The sequence below is a fragment of the Gekko japonicus genome, unplaced genomic scaffold (assembly GCF_001447785.1).
Source record: "Gekko japonicus isolate JY-2015 unplaced genomic scaffold, Gekko_japonicus_V1.1 scaffold431, whole genome shotgun sequence".
Lineage (NCBI taxonomy): Eukaryota > Metazoa > Chordata > Lepidosauria > Squamata > Gekkonidae > Gekko > Gekko japonicus.
In genome coordinates, this window is record NW_015162492.1 from 265,434 (window position 1) to 283,556 (window position 18,123).

The 18,123-nt window shown below is 44.7% G+C and overlaps 1 protein-coding gene across 8 annotated transcripts in view; it reads right to left on the minus strand.

Moving 5' to 3' along the window:
* Positions 1–4,558: 4,558 nt before the first annotated feature.
* Positions 4,559–18,123, minus strand: part of EWSR1 (EWS RNA binding protein 1) — a 25,811-nt gene continuing 12,246 nt past the window's right edge. For 2 of the 8 annotated variants that reach the window (XM_015406042.1, XM_015406040.1), the window contains 14 exons: positions 17,293–17,479; positions 16,279–16,443; positions 15,183–15,397; positions 14,404–14,587; positions 11,644–11,678; positions 11,070–11,102; positions 10,293–10,411; positions 9,754–9,883; positions 9,175–9,297; positions 8,892–9,066; positions 8,285–8,382; positions 8,141–8,206; positions 5,495–5,747; positions 4,559–5,278 (listed from right to left, as the gene is read on the minus strand). In XM_015406042.1, the coding sequence (XP_015261528.1) occupies positions 5,239–5,278; positions 5,495–5,747; positions 8,141–8,206; positions 8,285–8,382; positions 8,892–9,066; positions 9,175–9,297; positions 9,754–9,883; positions 10,293–10,411; positions 11,070–11,102; positions 11,644–11,678; positions 14,404–14,587; positions 15,183–15,397; positions 16,279–16,443; positions 17,293–17,479 (1,823 nt within the window). In that variant the 3' untranslated portion in view covers positions 4,559–5,238. Of the gene's footprint in view, positions 5,279–5,494; positions 5,748–8,140; positions 8,207–8,284; positions 8,383–8,891; positions 9,067–9,174; positions 9,298–9,753; positions 9,884–10,292; positions 10,412–11,069; positions 11,103–11,643; positions 11,682–14,403; positions 14,588–15,182; positions 15,398–16,278; positions 16,444–17,292; positions 17,480–18,123 lie in introns of all 8 variants that reach the window. The other 6 variants (XM_015406041.1, XM_015406039.1, XM_015406046.1 and 3 more) reach the window with 3 other exon arrangements.

An 18,123-nucleotide genomic window follows, 5' to 3' on the forward strand; every position in this document is an offset into this window, starting at 1 on the left:
CTTGTAGCTCTGCAAGTAAAGGTTCCCTTTTGTTTCTATATAACTGGCAATTAAATACTTGTTATTTTGGAGAGGAAAAGAACCTGGTGAGGCTATGCCTTGGGAGATGCTACCACCTGCTGTTGAGATTGTCGGACACAGATCAGATGAGGAAGAAAGAGTGGGTTGATCTTTTCTCCCCGTTTATTTCCAGTTATCTGTTTAAAGACTTGTTTCCTGGCAGGACAAGAAATGGAAAAGTCTCCCCAAGTATATTATGGGGAGTCTCATCAGCTCACAAAGTTCATGGTGGGGAGACACATCAGAACCTTTTCAGTTGGCGCAAAAGCTGGTAATAGTAAAGGTTCCCTTGCTCGAAAGCCAGTTGAATCCGACTCTAGGGTTGCGGTGCTCATCTCCGTTTCAAAGCCGAAGAGCCAGCGCTGCCCGAAGACGTTTCCATGGTCATGTGGCCGGCATGACTAAACACCAAGGCGCACAGAACGCTGTTACCTTCCCACCAAAGTGGTACCTATTTATCTACTTGCAATTTCTTCCTTTCGAACTGCTAGGTTGGCAGGAGTAATGCAATGCAAAGTCAAATTACCAAATCAGTCAAACCTTTGGCAGATGAGGGAAAGTAGCATGTTTTTTCTTCTATACTTCCATAAAGTAGGGCTGTTCTTGTGTTCTTCTGAGTATCACCCACTAGCTGCACCTTCAGGCTCCACCATCATCTCCCTCCATGCAAGAAACCTTATGTTCCCAAGGCTGTAGTTTGATGCAGTGTTGTTTAGGTGGTATAAGCATGACTGAACACAGTAGGACTTACTTCTGTGTAAAAATATATTGCATGAGGCCAGCTGGGCAAGTAAAGCAAGCAAAAGTGGGAGAGGGGGGCAGACCTGAAAAGAAGGAACTCTGCACTTACATTTGGTTTTTTTCATCCTCCTTTTCTCCCCATTTGGGACTCAAAGAGCTTTAGAACACTCCATTTTCTCACAAGAGCCAGACAGTTTGTGAAGGGCCCAAGATCTACCATGTAAGAAGTGGGGATTTGAACGCAAATCACCCAGCGTCCTAGTCCACACTCTAGCACCACACTGCACTGGCTCAGCACTCTTATTTTGCACGTGTCCCTCAAGGCAATAGCAAGCAATGCGGAAAGCGCAAGACCCACGTTGCCCATGCAGAGCTGCATGTAGTTCCTAAGCCGCAGTTTGGCTCCCTCAGATCTCGTCTGTTCAGAGCAACACATCCATCATTTTATCCTCATGAACCTGAGGCACAGAGAATGACTGACCTAAAGCCATCCCATGAGCTTTATGGCCCAGTGGGAATTTGAACCCAGGCTTCTTCAATCCAGTACTCTAACCATACTGGACCTCCTTCTAAAGCCCAATGCCTCTTGCTCAGTGTTAACAGGCCAGAAAGTAGACTGCTTAATTAAAGTTAACCTCAGAAGTACACCCAGTTTCTTGTATGGCGTATGTGTCAGAAGAGAAGGTACTTTGAAGTGATAGTCTTGATCCACACCCAGCGTCTGTTGTTCTCTCTCATTTCCCAGAAAAATACTTTGTTGTGAAAGGGCAGACAGCAAGTCTTGAATTATTAACTAGCGCCAAGGCTTATCATACCCCGCTCACCCTCCAGCAACAGCAGCACTGGAAAACACCCTGGAGGATTAACCACTATCAGGGATAGGGGAGAGGTTGGTGGCAGGACCCGAATTCAGCACATGTACATCTTATCTTGCACATTGCACATATCATGCTTTGCTGCACAAAAGACGCAGAAGCCAGATCCCCACCTGCAAGGCACTTGTAATTTACATTCAGAGCTGGAAAAGGAAAAGCAGGTGTCACAAGCAAATGCTGCTAACACACAAATGCTTGTTAGTACGGGAACGGAGTTTTTTGCATGCTATAGCAGTACAACAGTCCTGTAAGGTACACCATATTAATAATTAAGTGCCCCCAAGTGTCAGCTGATTTGTGGCCAACCCTCATGGTGTTTTCAAGGCAAGAGGTAAGCAGAGGCTGTTTGCCATTGCCTTCCTCTGTACACCCACCCTGATCTTCCTTGGAGATCTTCCATCCAATTACTGTGGGAAACCTGCCTTGCTTCTGAGCTGACAAGGTCAGGCTAAAAGCTGCCCAATTGCTTATAACCCCCCCCCCCCATACTGTTCCTCTCTTCCAAGAGTACAACTAGGCTGGACAGCCTTTGAGGTCACTCACTCTCTCCCTGTATGAGAGAAAAGCCCCAGCGAGAGATATGAGGCACAGGAATTATGGAAGCTTTAGCCACTCATCAATTAAAAAATATTCCAGAAGCCACCTTTTTTTCTTAAAGTACCAGGAACGAAACATTTCATAATTAAAATTACCCAACTTAACAACAGCAGTTAAATAGGTAGTAAACTGTGATTATTCCTTAGCTGATCAGGCTGCGCTTCGTTTAGATTAGGAGCTGCTTTTGCATTGTTTTCTGTGAAGCACCCACGTGTGGGATTTATTTATTTGCTTTTGTGACTGTGAAAGGTCCTTGGCCAACCCTCAGTGTTCCACTGGAGCTTGAATGAATTGTTCAGAATTATTCCTGGGCATCTGGGTAACGCAGAAAGACATGGCAAGACTTTCCCAGCAGAATTAAAGATTGTGTCACATCTAATCAGTCCATGGCAAACACAAGTGCCAAGCCAGATTTAACTCATGTAAAGAGCTGCCAAAGGGAGAAAAAGGTGCCCCCCTTCTCACACTCCTCTGTGAAGATAGATCAAGATGGGTAGCCATGCTAGTCTGTCTGTAGCACTAGAAAAGAGCAAGAATCCAGCAGCACCTTAAAGACTGACAAAATATGTGGCAGGGTATGAGCTTTCATGAGGTATCTTTAGAAGTGAACAGCATTCTTCTACATATTTTGTTAGTCTTTAAGATGTTACTGAACTCCTGCGTTTTTCCTCTGTGAACTCTTTGAATAACAAGACGACATCATTCAAAAGCAAAAATTACTCTGGAAAGGAAAACCTCATGCCCCCATATCTTAAAATTTCCATTTCTGGTGCATGTTGAGAATGAAAACTGCATTTTCCACAGGCAGACTGCCACCTAGTGGCTGCAATGGGGCTCAAGACCTGCCTGTGTCAACATAAGTAACTTGGGAGGTAAAAGCAAACCCACCAAACATTCAGTGTGGTTTCATTACAGCAAATTTTAGTGGCTCTCAAGAGACTGGCTACCTCTGATGAGGACACATTATTTCCATTACTGATGTTGAAGAACGGTACATTGGACCTACCTGAAGGTTCTTTCTCGTCAGTGGGGGAGAAGACATCCAAGAACTTCCCCCCACTGAAGGAGAACTGCATATTTTGAACATCTGATGTTTAATGGCATAGAACAATCAAGCTTCTTAGCATCCATTTGTGCACACTCGGGGTGGATTCTGCCACAAATTTTGCTTTTACAGGAGACAAGATGTCCAGTTGCTATCTTGAGATGTTCTCAAGGGAGATGGACACAAGCCTTTACCCTCTTCCCCCAAAAAGAAAGGGGCCAGGAACCCTCCCCCCAATAGGCACAGGCTCACGCTCATATTTGCTCACAGAGAAGATGCAGCTTGACCTTGCATGGCCATTTTTCTCTGTCAGAGAACAGTGCACCCAGAGATCACCTAGGAGACTACTAGCCACAAAAACTGGGATTCTGAACACAATGAACCATGGGATACTGTAAACCTGTGTTCAACCCTTTACTCCATAAGAGCACAATACGGGGAGGAGCTCTAAATCTGATAAGAGTAGCTGCAAGGATAAAGGATTGTAACGTTCTGTTGTACTAAAAGATAATTTAATACTAATGCTAGATATGCAGACATGCTACATTTGCAACAGCAAAATGGAACAGTGGTCCATTTGCACCTTAAAGACTGACAGTTTACCTGTATAAAGGCAATGATATCAATTGTTGGGGGGCTGCCATTACCTTAACAAAATTAAAATGTACACAAAATTAAAAGTACACATACTCAAACAGGACAAAGTCATCAATCAACATCTAGATTCCATTCCCTTTTGAGTGAAAAGGAGCCAAACATGTTTGTTATACCTGGATTCAAATGACAGTGGGCCCACAGAGCTGCTTTACAGTAGGGTTACTATTGCCAACCTCAAAGGTGAGCTTGGAGTTCTCTTGGAATTGTAAATGATGTCCAGACTACAAAGATCAGTTCTCCTGGAGGATATGGTAGGCCGGACTCTATGGCATTAGATCCCTGCCCTTCCCCAGGCACTGCCTCCAGCGGGAATTGGCAGTCCTACTTTGTGGCCAGATCAGGACCGCCACCAGCGAACAACTGCTTTATGTCTCTTTGCTGTCCAGAAGCTTTACACAGTTTCTACCTGCTAATACAGCAGAATTAGCTAAACATATTTGATCACTTGCAGATGAAACCCTGTTTGGCAGGTAAAGAACCTTTGAACGGTGTACCCAGCTTTGAAGTAATATGACCGGCATGGTTCCAAGCCACCAAATGAATAATGAGCCCCCTGAATGAAAGTTTAGTCATTAGTGTGCCCAGCAATGTGATTTTATTTATAACCAGGAGACAGTATTGGCAAATGACATTGTTGGAACAATTGTAGCTTCCAAACCGAAGACTACGTTCTGCAATTCATCCCTCAGGTGCAGGCTGTACCTTACCAGATATGCTCCACGGCCTACTCTGCTTCTCCTATGTTCACAGTAAGCCTCGGGGCTTTGCAAACTGCAGTTACACACAGCTCCTCGGCAAACCCAAATGATCTCCATTGTAGCATGGGTGCCTGAAGACACAAGGGCAACTCCAATGGGAGTGCAGCTGAACACATGCTAAGAGGTGCTGCATTTATAAACATTTGCAATTTTATTTAAAAAAACATCACAACCATTAACATTGTTACAGTTAATTTTCCTTCTCCTGGTTTTCCACAGATTTACTGAGCATGCTCACAATAACAGTTTCTCATTGGTTTTTAGTTAAACAACCATCTTTTTTAAAAAGGAAGAAAAGAAAAAGAAATAACTCGGCACACTACCATTTAACTTTGTTTTAATGTTTCTCCACAAATGGTGAAAAATACTAAGTACAGACAAGGAATAATCATAATGTTGTGGTCAACATTATAAATATGGAATTATAAATTTAAAACATTTTCTGGTTTAAAAAATAAATCTGGTAGTAAATGCAGTCCTGCAGGGGGAAGGGGGTCGGCTGCCCCTAGTAGGGCCTGTCTCTGCGCTCCTGGCGATGCTCTCCCCTGCAAGGCAAAGGCAGAAGGGGTCAGGCTCAGACAGCTTTTCTGGGAAGGCCTTTCAAGCAAGACAGCCTTGTGAGAACGGGGAGCTACGATCAACCACCACAGACACACCCTTCCCCTCCCCAGCTCCGAGCAGCCTCCTTCCTTCTCCCCTTCCAGCAAACAGCTCTCACACATTTGCCTAGGCTATGCCACTGCCCTCGCCCCCAGTCATACTTGTCCATTTTTCCTGGTCCTCCACGTCTGCCGCCTCTGCCTCCCATTTGCTCCATAAGAGGTCCGGGTGGGCCCCCAGGTCCTCCTCGGCGGCCCCCTCCAAAGCCACCTCGATCCATGCCCCGACCACCTCTGAATCCACCTCTGTCTCCACCGCGGCCACCTCGGAACATTCCTCCAGGGCCACCACGATCCATGAGGCCTCCTCGGCCTCCTCTCATGCCACCGGGGCCGCCCCTGCCACGGTCACCACCTAATGTGGGAAAAAAGCATCACTCATTCGAGCAAAAAGTCACCAACAGGGTGGCAACACCAGACAGGTGGCTGACGACCTGCCCCCCCGTGCACCGCTGAACTGAATTACAGGGGTTCCAGACAAACTGGAGCCAAAAGCAGTGAAGTGGACTGGCAGCCTGCCACCTTCACCTTAGCAAATAGGACATCTGTTCCTTCATCCCATGACAGGGAGCAGTGGCAATGGACACAGCTGCAAAATAAATGTCAAGCACCAAAACGCCCGACTTCTGTACTGTTTACACCCTTCACATGCAGCCTCTGCAAGGAAGATCCAAGAGGGAGGGTATTTCAGTCTGGTTCCCCCACCCCCCATCCCTTGAAGCACTTAACTGCTCCTGACAGAAGCAACTGAAGAAAAAGTGGTTCCTGGGGAGCAAATAATCCCCCTTGGCTGGAACGGGGATTCAGAATGCCCAAACAAGCTATTAGCTGCGCTACAGAAACTGGAGTATGAACACCCAAAGCGGTGCCTCTTGCACTTCCCTCCTCCCTGTACCTCCGAGTCAGGCACTGAAAGCACATTAAAGGCTTGTGAAATGGAAGTGAACACAGACCATTGTCCGTGTTAGATGAGTCCAACTTGTGGGTCAAATGGCCTAAGGAGAGATTCAACAATGTGGCTCGGTATGCAGACCTGTTGCTCAATAAGCCCTAGTACGGAGATCTGCAGTCAAGCTTTGGACACAGGCTTGAAGCTGGTGGAGAGGCATGAACAGGCAGGCCTTAATTACAGGGTAATTTGCTTAACTCCTCCTCAAGGGAGCACTGAAACACGATCACAGGCACCTTTAGCAAACATGTTAGGTAAAGTAGCAAGAGATTTTTTTGGCACAGCAGAACCTGGGAGAAAACAGAAACAAGGTACAAGGCTGAGAGTTTTATTAGACCTTCTAGATCCCGTTTTGCTAAATGCTTTGTCAGGGGATCTTATATAAAAATTTTGCTCACTCCCACCTTGAATAATTCATCCTATTTAGCAAAACATGTGCAGATCTAGAAAAAAATAGTAAAACTCTCAACCTTGCACCTTGTCCTCCCTTCACATCTGCCCACCTGTTGGCGCGGTCTTATCACCTTAACAGCAGCCCCTAGGCCACTGAGCTATGCCCTGACATTTCAAGCAGCCATCTATTTTGCTGTTCAAGTCCCTGCACTGAGCTTCCTCCTATCAGCAGAGAGGACCCAGTATTCACAAGATTAATATACAGGGACCAAGGTGCCTGCCAAGAGACTGAAGTAGGAGCACAAAGCTTACAGCAGGCTATGATCAAAGTGCACCACCAACTGAACACCTAAAACTCACGAATGGCACACTCTCAGTGGTGCATCACACAAACATAACCCCACCCCCAATCCAAGCCAAGACCTTGAGAGGCCTGCCTGGTACTCCCAACTAGCAAGAGTGCTTGCCAAGAGCTATAATGACTCCCTAGGATCTCAAAACGGTAGGCGAATTCCCACTTGACTGTGGGAGCCCCCCCCCCCCATGTTTTAAATTCTGCTTTAAAGTATCTTAAAATGTTTTTAAGTTACGTGAGCTGCTCTGGCAGTGGGAAAATGACAGCCAGTTCCTCGCCTGGAGTCAGTGCTGCACCTGCCTGGGGTGGGTGAGTGGGACTGGAGCCAGGCAAGAGTAGGTGATGGGGGAGGGCAAAGAGGAGAATGTTCCTGCTTACAAATGTTTAATACGCTTCCAAATCCCAGCCACAGATTCTCACATACCACTTATGCAGACACAGTTTGCAGGGGGAACATGATGTGCTCGCCCAGTACAAATTATTTTTCCAACTGTCCTAACATGCGAGAGAGATGCACATCACTAACATGGCTGGCTCTGGAGGTTGCCAATGACAACATGGGCCAGTGTGAAGCTCCTGGCTACCATCTTAAGTGTCACAAGAAGTCTTAGGAGACACTCATTTTGCACGGGGGGTTAGGCTTGGACAAAAATCACATGTGCGCTCTCCCACATGGTTAGGCCCCACACAAACTGAGGTTCCACACCCTGAAAACTACCAGTTTGGGCACACTGCTCTTCCTCCACCTCTCATCAGCCACACCTTCCCCAGACAGTTACATGAGTACAAGCCTTGCCCTGGGGAAGGGGGGGGGGGGCAAAAACCCCAGGAGCCTGCCCTGAAAACAGCATCACATTCATCAAATGTAAGCTGGTGTTACCCCACCGCCAGTATAAATTCCTGCAAGAGAACATGTCCATGGTCAGTGCTTCCAATCATCAACATTGGTAATCTTATTACTGCACATGGGGCAGACTCACCTGCCCATTTATTCTTGCAGAAGTGTATACACAAACGAAGGAAAAATATACCACCTGTGCAATTCCCTTACCACTATTATTTGTCCCGTATATGAGCCCTCTAAGTGGCAGCGGTTTTCCAAGCAAGAATCCAGGACCTTGTGAACATCACATAAGCAGAGATCAGTGTCAAATATTCCAACTCCCACCCCAGATCACTGACAATAGGAACATACCTGCAGGGGGAAAGGGTGGGGGAAGAAAGCCTTCCGGTTTAGGAGCCTTGCACTGGTTGCACTCTGTTCTCCAGGCAAAGTTCTGGTTTCCACAGCCCCTAGAATGAAGCAGCAGTCAGTGAAGGTGCCAAGCAGGTGCCTGAGCTGCACGTACAAAAGCCAGCAGAAAAAAGTGAAAGACAAAACAGGCGTAGCTTCATTCTCAGTACTGGTGACAAAAGCATGTCTGACTATGGGTAACAGGAAACTGAGCTCTTTCCACTTGCAAAGTGGGTACTGTTGAGAACACCTTCCCCTCCAGGGGCTAGGGGCAGGCTGAAGGAAACACTGCTGCCAGGTCTTCCAATAACAACAACTGCCTTAATTCCTGGGGGCATTCAAGGCAAGGAACTAACCTCTGGATGTGTTGACAAGGTGTAACTGAAAAGTGAAATGATGGGGCAATAGTGGGTCCAAGAAAAGGAACTTGCCATTCTCTTACTGTAAATAAATACCCGTGAAATATTATGGGGCTCTATGGAGCATGACCAAAAGGGAACAGTTCGTCCAGAGTAATACAGCCACTGGTGCACACAAGCATTAGGTAGAAAGTATATGCATGGCTTACGGATTGGGGCACTGCCAGTCTCCTGCTCGGTGCTGAACGTTTCCTCCACCAGAAGGGTTTCCTCTTGATCCTCGTGGTCCTCTTGGTGCAAAACCACCTCCCCTGTCACCCCCTCTGCCTCCCATGCGGCCCATTGGACCACCAGGCCCACCTGGACCACCAGGAACTCCTGGACCTGAAAAAAAAAAAGAGCTTAGTTATTCCATGCACATGTTAAGAGCTCCTGGTTGATAGCCAGTCCATGTTTTCAGGTCAAGGAACATCATGCCCTAATAATGGTTACCTCCACGGAGAGGGGGAGGCATGCTGCGTGGCTCACGAGGGGGCATTCCTCCTCGCAGGCTGTTCAGTGGCATTTTCTTCCGAGCAAGAGAGACTTTGAGTTTGCTCCCTTGGAACTCTTTACCTGAGAACAGAAAAGACAGAAACTGTATAATCAAAATCTCCAACAGAGGAAAGGACTTAAATGGCATCTATAGCTATCCAAACAGATTGATCTTTGAGGCAAGACGACTTACAATTCTATTGAGGGGAAAATTTGATTTCAGTATTTCATAGTTCCCTCTGTTGACATTTCACCCTCTGAACACTAAACTGAAATAATCAGCCCAATGTAAAAGTTCTATTTATCACGAAAAGGCCTAAGATTCTGATATGTCACCCCCCAACCGCTGGCACCCAAGATTCAGCTGGCAATGCCCACACATTCAGCCACAGTCACATTAATATACACAACCAATTCTGCATTGTTCCTGCAGGATCACCCACCCCAGATCACTCATCATGTATCAACATTTGCTGCATAGTTATGCCTATGTGGCACAACTATGCCTTTATCTCAGCTGCAGTTTAGTACACTCACCATCAAGCCATTCTACAGCTGCCTTGGCAGTGGGCGGGTCATCATAGCACACAGTAGCATCCCCTTTTGGCTTTCCTGTATCCTTGTCAAGGTAGATTGTGATCATTGGCTGTCCATTTCTTTTGTTCATCTGGGTTAAAAACACAAACACAAGCACCGATGGGGATGAATTCTAACTTTAAGCAAGCCAGTCACCCCTTCCCCTCACACACAAAGATTCTGAAGCCTGTTGGTATGAAGCTGTAAAATTAAACTCAAGATCACAAAAACATTCAAAGATGAAGTCTGTGGTAAGATAAAACTGAATCGCCTAAATATTTAATGTTGCCCCTTACAGCTAACTTGGAGGTCACAACAACCACTCACATGGCTTTCATAAATTCTTGAATGGCAGGCAGCCTTGGGATGATGAAAGAGGCATGGAATAGCTGGTAAGTAAAAATACAAACAGCTACTAATTCCCAACCAGTTCTACCAAAGAGCACAGAAGAGGCCCCATCTTAACCAAACTATAGCCTACAGTCCATTTCATCACTCACCTTGACAACGCCACATTGTTTGAAGAAATCTGTTAGATCCTCCAGGGTCACATTGTCAGTCAGCCCCTGAACATACACTGAACTGTTGTCAGCATCGTCATCTAGGTCTAAAGGTGGGCCTACGGACATAAAATTTGTTAACACAGCTGTTATTACAAGAATATCCTTATGAAACCAACTGCTCTTAGGCCTACTAGACATCAATTCCAGCGATCCCCTTAAAGTGATCCAAACAGGCTACTTCCCCACTTTCCCAGAGGGCATTTTGTACTTCCACAAGACTGTCCCTAGCTAGACTCTTAGAAGTCTTTGATCATCACAAAGTTGGCAGAAGCAGCTGCCCATAGGGGGCACTATTGTATGGCAGCACCCAAGAGCATTCAAGATCAACAGAGCCCTTCTAAGTTGCAGCTTAGCTCTGTTTGCAACACATTAGCTAATAAACACACTACCAACATAAGGGCCTTTCCCCCACGCAAACACCTTCACCATACTCTAAAAACCCATTCCTAGACATTGGAGGCCTTCCTGAATAGCACCTGATACAACATGAGGAACTACAGACAGATGTGAAAATAGGCAAGCATTGCTCAGCATTAACTTTACTAAATGTCTAACATTGCACTTCTCCAATGCCAGCTTTGCAAAAATACAACTTTTCCCTAAAAGCAGCATTTTATTATGAGCAAGAAGTCTTTGAAGAAAGCTGGAGAACTAGCTGCAGTCCACCAAGGGGGTTGGGACAGAGAGCCCTTTCTCACTGTTGTAGCCATTTACCTAAATCGAGATCTGGTCCTTCATCCATATGTCCTGCCGCCCCAGGGGGAAAAAATCACAGAAGGCATTGTTAGTGCACGCCTTGTAGGCTATGTTACCAAACACACACACAACTACCTATTTACAACCGCCATTTGATGGCATGTGTTAAAACTCAAATTGACCTGCACTGCAAAAAAAAACTTGCAATGCACACCCTTTATTTGTTGCTGGGATCAGCTTGCTATTTTTAGCAGCCTTTTAAAACCATGACCTCATATTACACTTGGTTAAAGGGGCTTTCTTGGGCCAATCAGTGCACTTTTTTCCAACGTTATTTTATAAAAATCCAAAACCTCTTATAAATGGTTCCTTCCCCAAATTAAAGAAGTAGTTTCTCTCAAAACTTCATCACCCTTTGTTCTGTAACCGTAGGTTAAAACCTCATAGACCCCTAGGCATTGCCGGCAGTACCCATTAAAAGTCATGTTGTATTATGGCATTTTAACCACTTATGAAAAAAAATATTTATGGCTTTTATTTTCTGGCTGCATTTTTTTTTAACACTATCCCATTGTAATGCTCAAAAACTTACCACCAGGCTTATTGAAGCCACCTCGCTCTCCAGCGCTGCTGGGGGGATAAACGAAGAAATGAAGGCCTTTCCCTTTAATAAGCCAGTACCGCTTGGAGCCTCTGGGGCTCACTGGGAAGAAGGGCACTGGCTAAACATATCCAACAATGCATCTGTCTGTCTCTGTCTTTCTGTCTCTCATCTCGTCACTAGGCCTTTCTTCAGGGCAGCTTGTTCAAATCTCCTTTACACACGCAACCTCTGCTTGCCTGGGTTTAGACACCCCACTCTGGCAGTTGGACACTTTTGTTGGTATTAACAATGCAATACCTTGCCATGAAAAATAAAAACTGCGCCTTTTCATTTTTATTGTGAAAACAAGATTGCCTGCTAGTCAACTCCCTCCTCATTATGCATATGCAAAGTTGCACCCTCAGCCTCTTGTGAATGGGAGAGCAAACCAAGTACCTGGAGAACCTTTAAACATTTAACAGTTTGGGAAAAAAACAAGGAGAAAACAGCAATCCCTAGAACACAATTCTGATGACAGTCACTAAATCTTTCCATCTAACTCCATACATTCAGGTCTCACTACCGGATTTAACAGTGTCTGTGAATGAAGAGCTTACAGAATACACCAGGGTTCAAAGGTCTAGGGGTGCAGCTTTGCAGATACAACACAAAAAGCACCACAAAAATCAGTGCCTTTAAATTTAATACAGGGTGATGCCACAACTTTTTTTAATTTGCAGGGAATGTGTGTCTGATTTAGACAAGTGCCACCAAAAATGGCACTGGGGAGTACATGAGAAAAGGAACCATTTGTACAAAATTCAGAGGAGGGAAAAGCAATCTATTAGCAAGTATTGCATCTTTAATCCGTAAAAGATTTACTATACACAATTCCAAGCTGTTGCATGCAGCTTTGCTTCTTTTGTTAAAGTATATATACCATTATATGTAATGTTTCCCTTTAACAGATGTTTACACTTTAATGTTACACAATTCTAAAGTTTACACCTCCCCTCTAATTTCATTACCAAACATCAAGTACTGTATGCAGTTACCAAAGTTACAGAAGATTTCCATTTATACAATGAACACATTTGGTTTAAAATATTCTATGTATATTTTTTCCTCTCCATATGGACACCGTGTCTAGTCCCACTTTTCATTATGCTGCCGGCTGAGTACTGAGTACGGGTACTTTTTAAGTACTGAAGTGTATACAAGGCTCTCACTTTGTAACCTGTAGCATATAAATGCGACAAAGCATGTTAAAAAGTTTCCATGTTTAACAGCCAGTGAAAATATAAAAATATTGAGGCAATGAAAAAGGGCAAGTCAAGAACATTGGGCTCCTTACCTGCAGGAGACAGACACTGAAATGCATCACCACACCATGAAGAAAGGGCAGACCCCCCCCCGCACCCTGCCCCCTCAATGACTAATCTACTGCTTTACGGAGGAGCCCGCTTGGGCAGTAGAACAACTGCTGCCCCACAGCAAAATGAGAACTCCCCCCTCCCCAGTTCAGTCTAGACAGTTGGCATTGATTCTACAGGGGCAGTTTTTGCTTACAAGTGTGGAAATGGTGTACTCTGCATCATAAAGGGCTAAAGATGGTTTAAAACAAGAGATGTGATGATGGTCATTTCAAGTGTCTATGTCTACTTTAAACACATCTAGGAATACCTTACAGATGAAATCTTTTACACAACTATGGAGCCCTTTTCCATTCAAGCCAATTTGAAAGGGTTATTCTTCAACATGATAAAAAGGCTTGGTCATTAACTGAACAGGTTTTAAAATAAAAGCAGTTGGACAAAAAAGATTTCAAACCATCTGGATCCATTTACTCAAACTATGCAGAGTGACTCTTATGCAAATCTGCAAGGTGATCAGTTTTCACGGCAAATTGTCTTTTGGTACCCCACACCCCTTAACTTTTGTTTAAGTTAAGTGAACACTCTGCATAGCTTTAAACTATGTTGTTTAAATGGACGGAACACACACACAAAGACACCCTTCATTTAGTCTCCTTGACCACACCTTAATAAACCAGTGAAAGATAACTGAACCAGACCACGCAGGCTTCCCAAACCAGATTCTTCGAGTTACAATGGCCAAACTGATTTAGAACACCTGAGAGCTCCAATAGGGAGCTGCGTTCAGACTTGACAGGTCTTTTAGCACAGTACTTGTTTCTCTTCTAGGCCTAAAGCAACCTGCACACACACAGTGGTCACACTAGAGCGCTGGGCTTCAAAAGAACAATTCATCACCATCCATTCAGCTTTGACACTAGCTCAAAGAGCTACTGCCAACAGCAAACACAGCTAGGGCAAGAAAATGCTTTACAAAAGCAGAAGACACCGTAGTACATACCTGTAACATCAAAGCCCAGTGAAAAGGGGGGAGAGGGGGAGCATGACATGTGGACTTCTTTGGAAGGGGTGTGTGTGTGTTCAATCCAAAGACTGGTAAACCCACAGAGGATTTTCCCTCTGTTTAACCATGAAGGGAGCTGAAAGCTTTGCAATTTTAATACCCAGAACCCTGATCTCCAAGCCCCAATCAACTGCAGGCAAAATACATCCTGCTCCTAGTTCCCCTTGCAAGGCGCTTCCATGGATTAACTGGTAGTATATCTACTCGCTATTAATAGATACTCTCCATGGAGAAGTGATTTTGCATTTACATCTTTCAGCCCTTCTTTGCACTGCACGCCCTATAGGGTAAAACCAAATTAGATGAGAAGAAGAAAAGGTTTGCTCTTACCCCATTCCGCCGCGGCCGCCTCCTCCCCGCCCACCTCTGCTCACACCTCCGCGATCAAAGCCCCCTCTGCCCCTGCCCCGGCTATCAGGGCCGCTCATGCTCCGGTTTTCTCCTGGGCCCGAAAAGCCTCCAGAATCCTGGCCATACACACCCATGCTGCTGGGATGGTCCTGGCGGAATGAACCTGAGGAATAGCCAGTGTTGCAACATTAGCAAAGAGGAACTCATTCATTTTCATCCCGCTCACATCTTCCAAACATGCTCTAGTTAAATTTATATTTAGCTTAAGGGAGAAAGGCAGCCACTAAACGTTTTAAGTTTTAACAAGCAGCTGATATCAATGGTAAAGACAAGTCATTAAGACAAATACCAGATATGCAAAACATCCAGAACTGGAAGCCACCCGCAAACTAACCATTTCAGCTGTCCTTACATTCCTGTACTTTGTAATGCCCCATGGCTATTCCTACGGATCAACCTCTTAATACTATGACCAAGTTCAAATAAGATCATAGAGGCATTTTTTATCAGATCCCCCAAATCCAGTATTTTGGCACACCAAGCCTGAAGATTATTTGTAAAATGCCTAATTAGACACAATACAAAACCATAAACAGGAGGGACACTGCCAGACTGGCAATTCAGCTGAAGCAGGTGATTCAATCCCAAGAATACCACACGCTTTTACCTGGAAGTTCTGCTTTCTGAAAGGCCCCACTACCACAGATTTAGAAGCTCAACAGGGCTTACTGTTAATGCACAGGACTGTTACAACTCACTTGGTTGCCCATAGCTGCTGCTCTGCTGGCTGTACTGGCTTGGAGCCTGGCTGCTGTATGATCCAGTTGGAGGTGGGTAACTAGTGGGGGGCTGCTGCCCGTAGCTTGTCTGCTGCCCATAGCTACTTTGTTGACCATAACTGCTTTGCTGACCGTAGCTGCTCGGCTGGGAGTAAGAGCTCTGATCATAACTACTGGGCTGTGATGAGGAGTAGCTGAAAAGACATTTCAAGGAATGAGGAAACAGCTCTTAGTAAAACAGTTAAAACTATTTCAATGTAGATAGGCTCCAAAGCCGTTACCTAGGCTGTCCAGACAACACAACGCAGAAAACTAGCTAATTAACATGAGAGATGACATCATGCTGCCTTCATAAATCAACACAGAGCTTTGGAAAGAAAATCATCCCTCTGGTATGGCCATCGGGAATGTTCAGACCAGCGTGGTGCACTATTAGTAGTTGGTTACCAAGCACTGGTCTTTCATGTGGTCCCCTGTAATACCACAAATGGCACTGTTTGTATTTGGACCTCTGTAATCTTTTGGGAATCTTTTTGCTGTTTGTATCCTCCAAAACTTTTAAAAATCAGCCTCTTAACACAGTTGTTTACCTCCAAGCTTTTCAATCATTGCTAAACACCTTATGATACCCTCCCACTCTTCCACTTTGCTGCATTAATTTAGAAAACAATCATTTTATAATCTGATTTCTCTTCATCTCAGCAAGACTGAAAGTAGCAGAATGGGTGCTGAATGATTCCCCAAGTGTATCAGCCCGCAGAACTTGGCAGTCTTGAGGTAACTTGCTAATGGCAGACTATAGCACAGCCAACAGCTCTTTTCTACATCCAGAAGACAAGCAGTATCACTCTGAGGAGTTCCAGAAGCTCATGCCATACCAATGGACACTAAAAACAACTACAATTGATGAGCCTCCATACAGCCAAGGGGATATAAAACGAAAAAAGAAATTGGTTGTTTTTAACCAAGATCTAAAGCATCCACACGTATGGCATAACACTGGCCTATAACTTTTTCCACCAAGAAGACTAACCAATACTCTATAGGGACAAAATGGGAATTTAGGAAGACTCACCTGGTGGGAGGATAGGATGGAGGTGCAGTAACTGGCTGCATGGGGTAACTGCCAGGCACCTGATAACTGTAGTTACTCTGTCCATATCCTAGACTGGGTTGGCTGTAGCCTGTTGTGCTCGATTGAGGCTGGCTAGTCTCAGCAGGCTTACTGCCATCCTGGGGTCTAAAAATTAAATTCAGCAATGAGGACACATCTTGGATCAAAGACCGCACATTCTGCCTATAGGTCTACCACTGTTTTACCAGTAGGTGGAATTTATATACCAAGAAATAATCCAATGCACATCAGGATTCACTTTATAAATTATATGTAAGCCAGTAAATGTTAAGGTTTTGGTAACAATGTAAACTCATTGACTGCTACTCAGTCACGAGGTACTTAACCATCCACTAAAATTCCCGTCTTAAGTGTCATTTAAATGACTTGATATATCGTAGCGCTAACAGTGAAACACGTTAGAATTTATTCACACTTATACCCTTCAGGTAGCTCAGGGATGGAAACACAGTTTTCCCCTGCCCATTTTACACTAGCCATCCTTGTGTGCGACAGTTAGGCTAAGAGTGACTGGCTCATGGCCATCCAGTGAGTTTCAAGGTACAGTATGGATTGAGCACCCACTGTCTTCCTCCAATACTTAGCCACACTGGCTCTCAGCTAATATCTAAGATGCTGTATGATCCAATAACGTGTACTCTTTAAGAAATTTTTACAGGCAGAGGTATGAAGTACTAATCATACCAGTCTAGAATTTTACAATGCAGAGTAAAGAATAATTTTCTTAAACTGCACTTAACAGAACCTCCTAGGTGTTCTATTGTATTAATGCAATACTGAAGGATGGAAGGCATTAAATCCAAACACTTCCATAGGTGGGATAGGTGCTTCCATAGCAAAGCAGCAGCAAAACAGAGGGCTGGAGACTCAGAGAGAGGCATGTCGTTGTTGAGAGATACATTTAACACCCCAGAAGCCAAAACGTTACTTAGTTGGTGTTTGTTTATATGGTACCTTGCAGGTGTAGATGCTGCTGGCTGCTGCCCATAAGTGGGGTAGGCAGGCTGGGTGCCATAAGCTGACGGGGCAGCATAAGAAGCCTGGGTGGTAGTCACTGTGGCTGTGGTTGCATCGTAAGCAGCAGTTCCATACCCTTGGACAGGCTGACTGTAAGCTTGGGGGGCAGTTGGGGCAGTATAGCCTGGAAGACAGATAAAAAGATGCTTACATACCTGTACTTCTTGTTACTTTGTGTTTTTAAGCACACATAATACATGGTCCCCAATGGAACCTCCACTCTTAAATCAAGGAAGCTTGGAAATAGAGGATCTATGCCTTGGCTGGAAGAGACAGCCTCTTCCCTACCTTCAGTAAAAACAAAAATACCTAGCACAATTAATCACGAGATAACACAGCCTTTAACTCTGAAGCATAGTAATTCAAAGTGCTAACAGGACCCTGCCAAAGGTAGTAACCTTCTATATCATTAGAGAAACAGCACAGAGTAGTCCTTCAACAAGCCACTGCTAAAACAGCAAGACTGCAACCCTAGCAAACTGCAACCACACAAAGATATATGGTTCCCAGGATGCTACAGCCTCATCTTCTGCTGCTATGCAACAGGCAGTTCTTCTAGCTTAGAACACAATGATTTTCAAATCACTAAGTGGCAGAGTGACTGGATTTTCAGCAGTTTAGTTTTGAACACAAAATATTAAGTTGTCCTTTGCCAAAAGACATGCCAGCAGTTACAGTTCCTGCTATGTGGATGGCAGTGGCACAATCACATGAGATATGTAAACACAACAACCTCTCTAAAAGACACCTGAGCCATTAACAATGAAA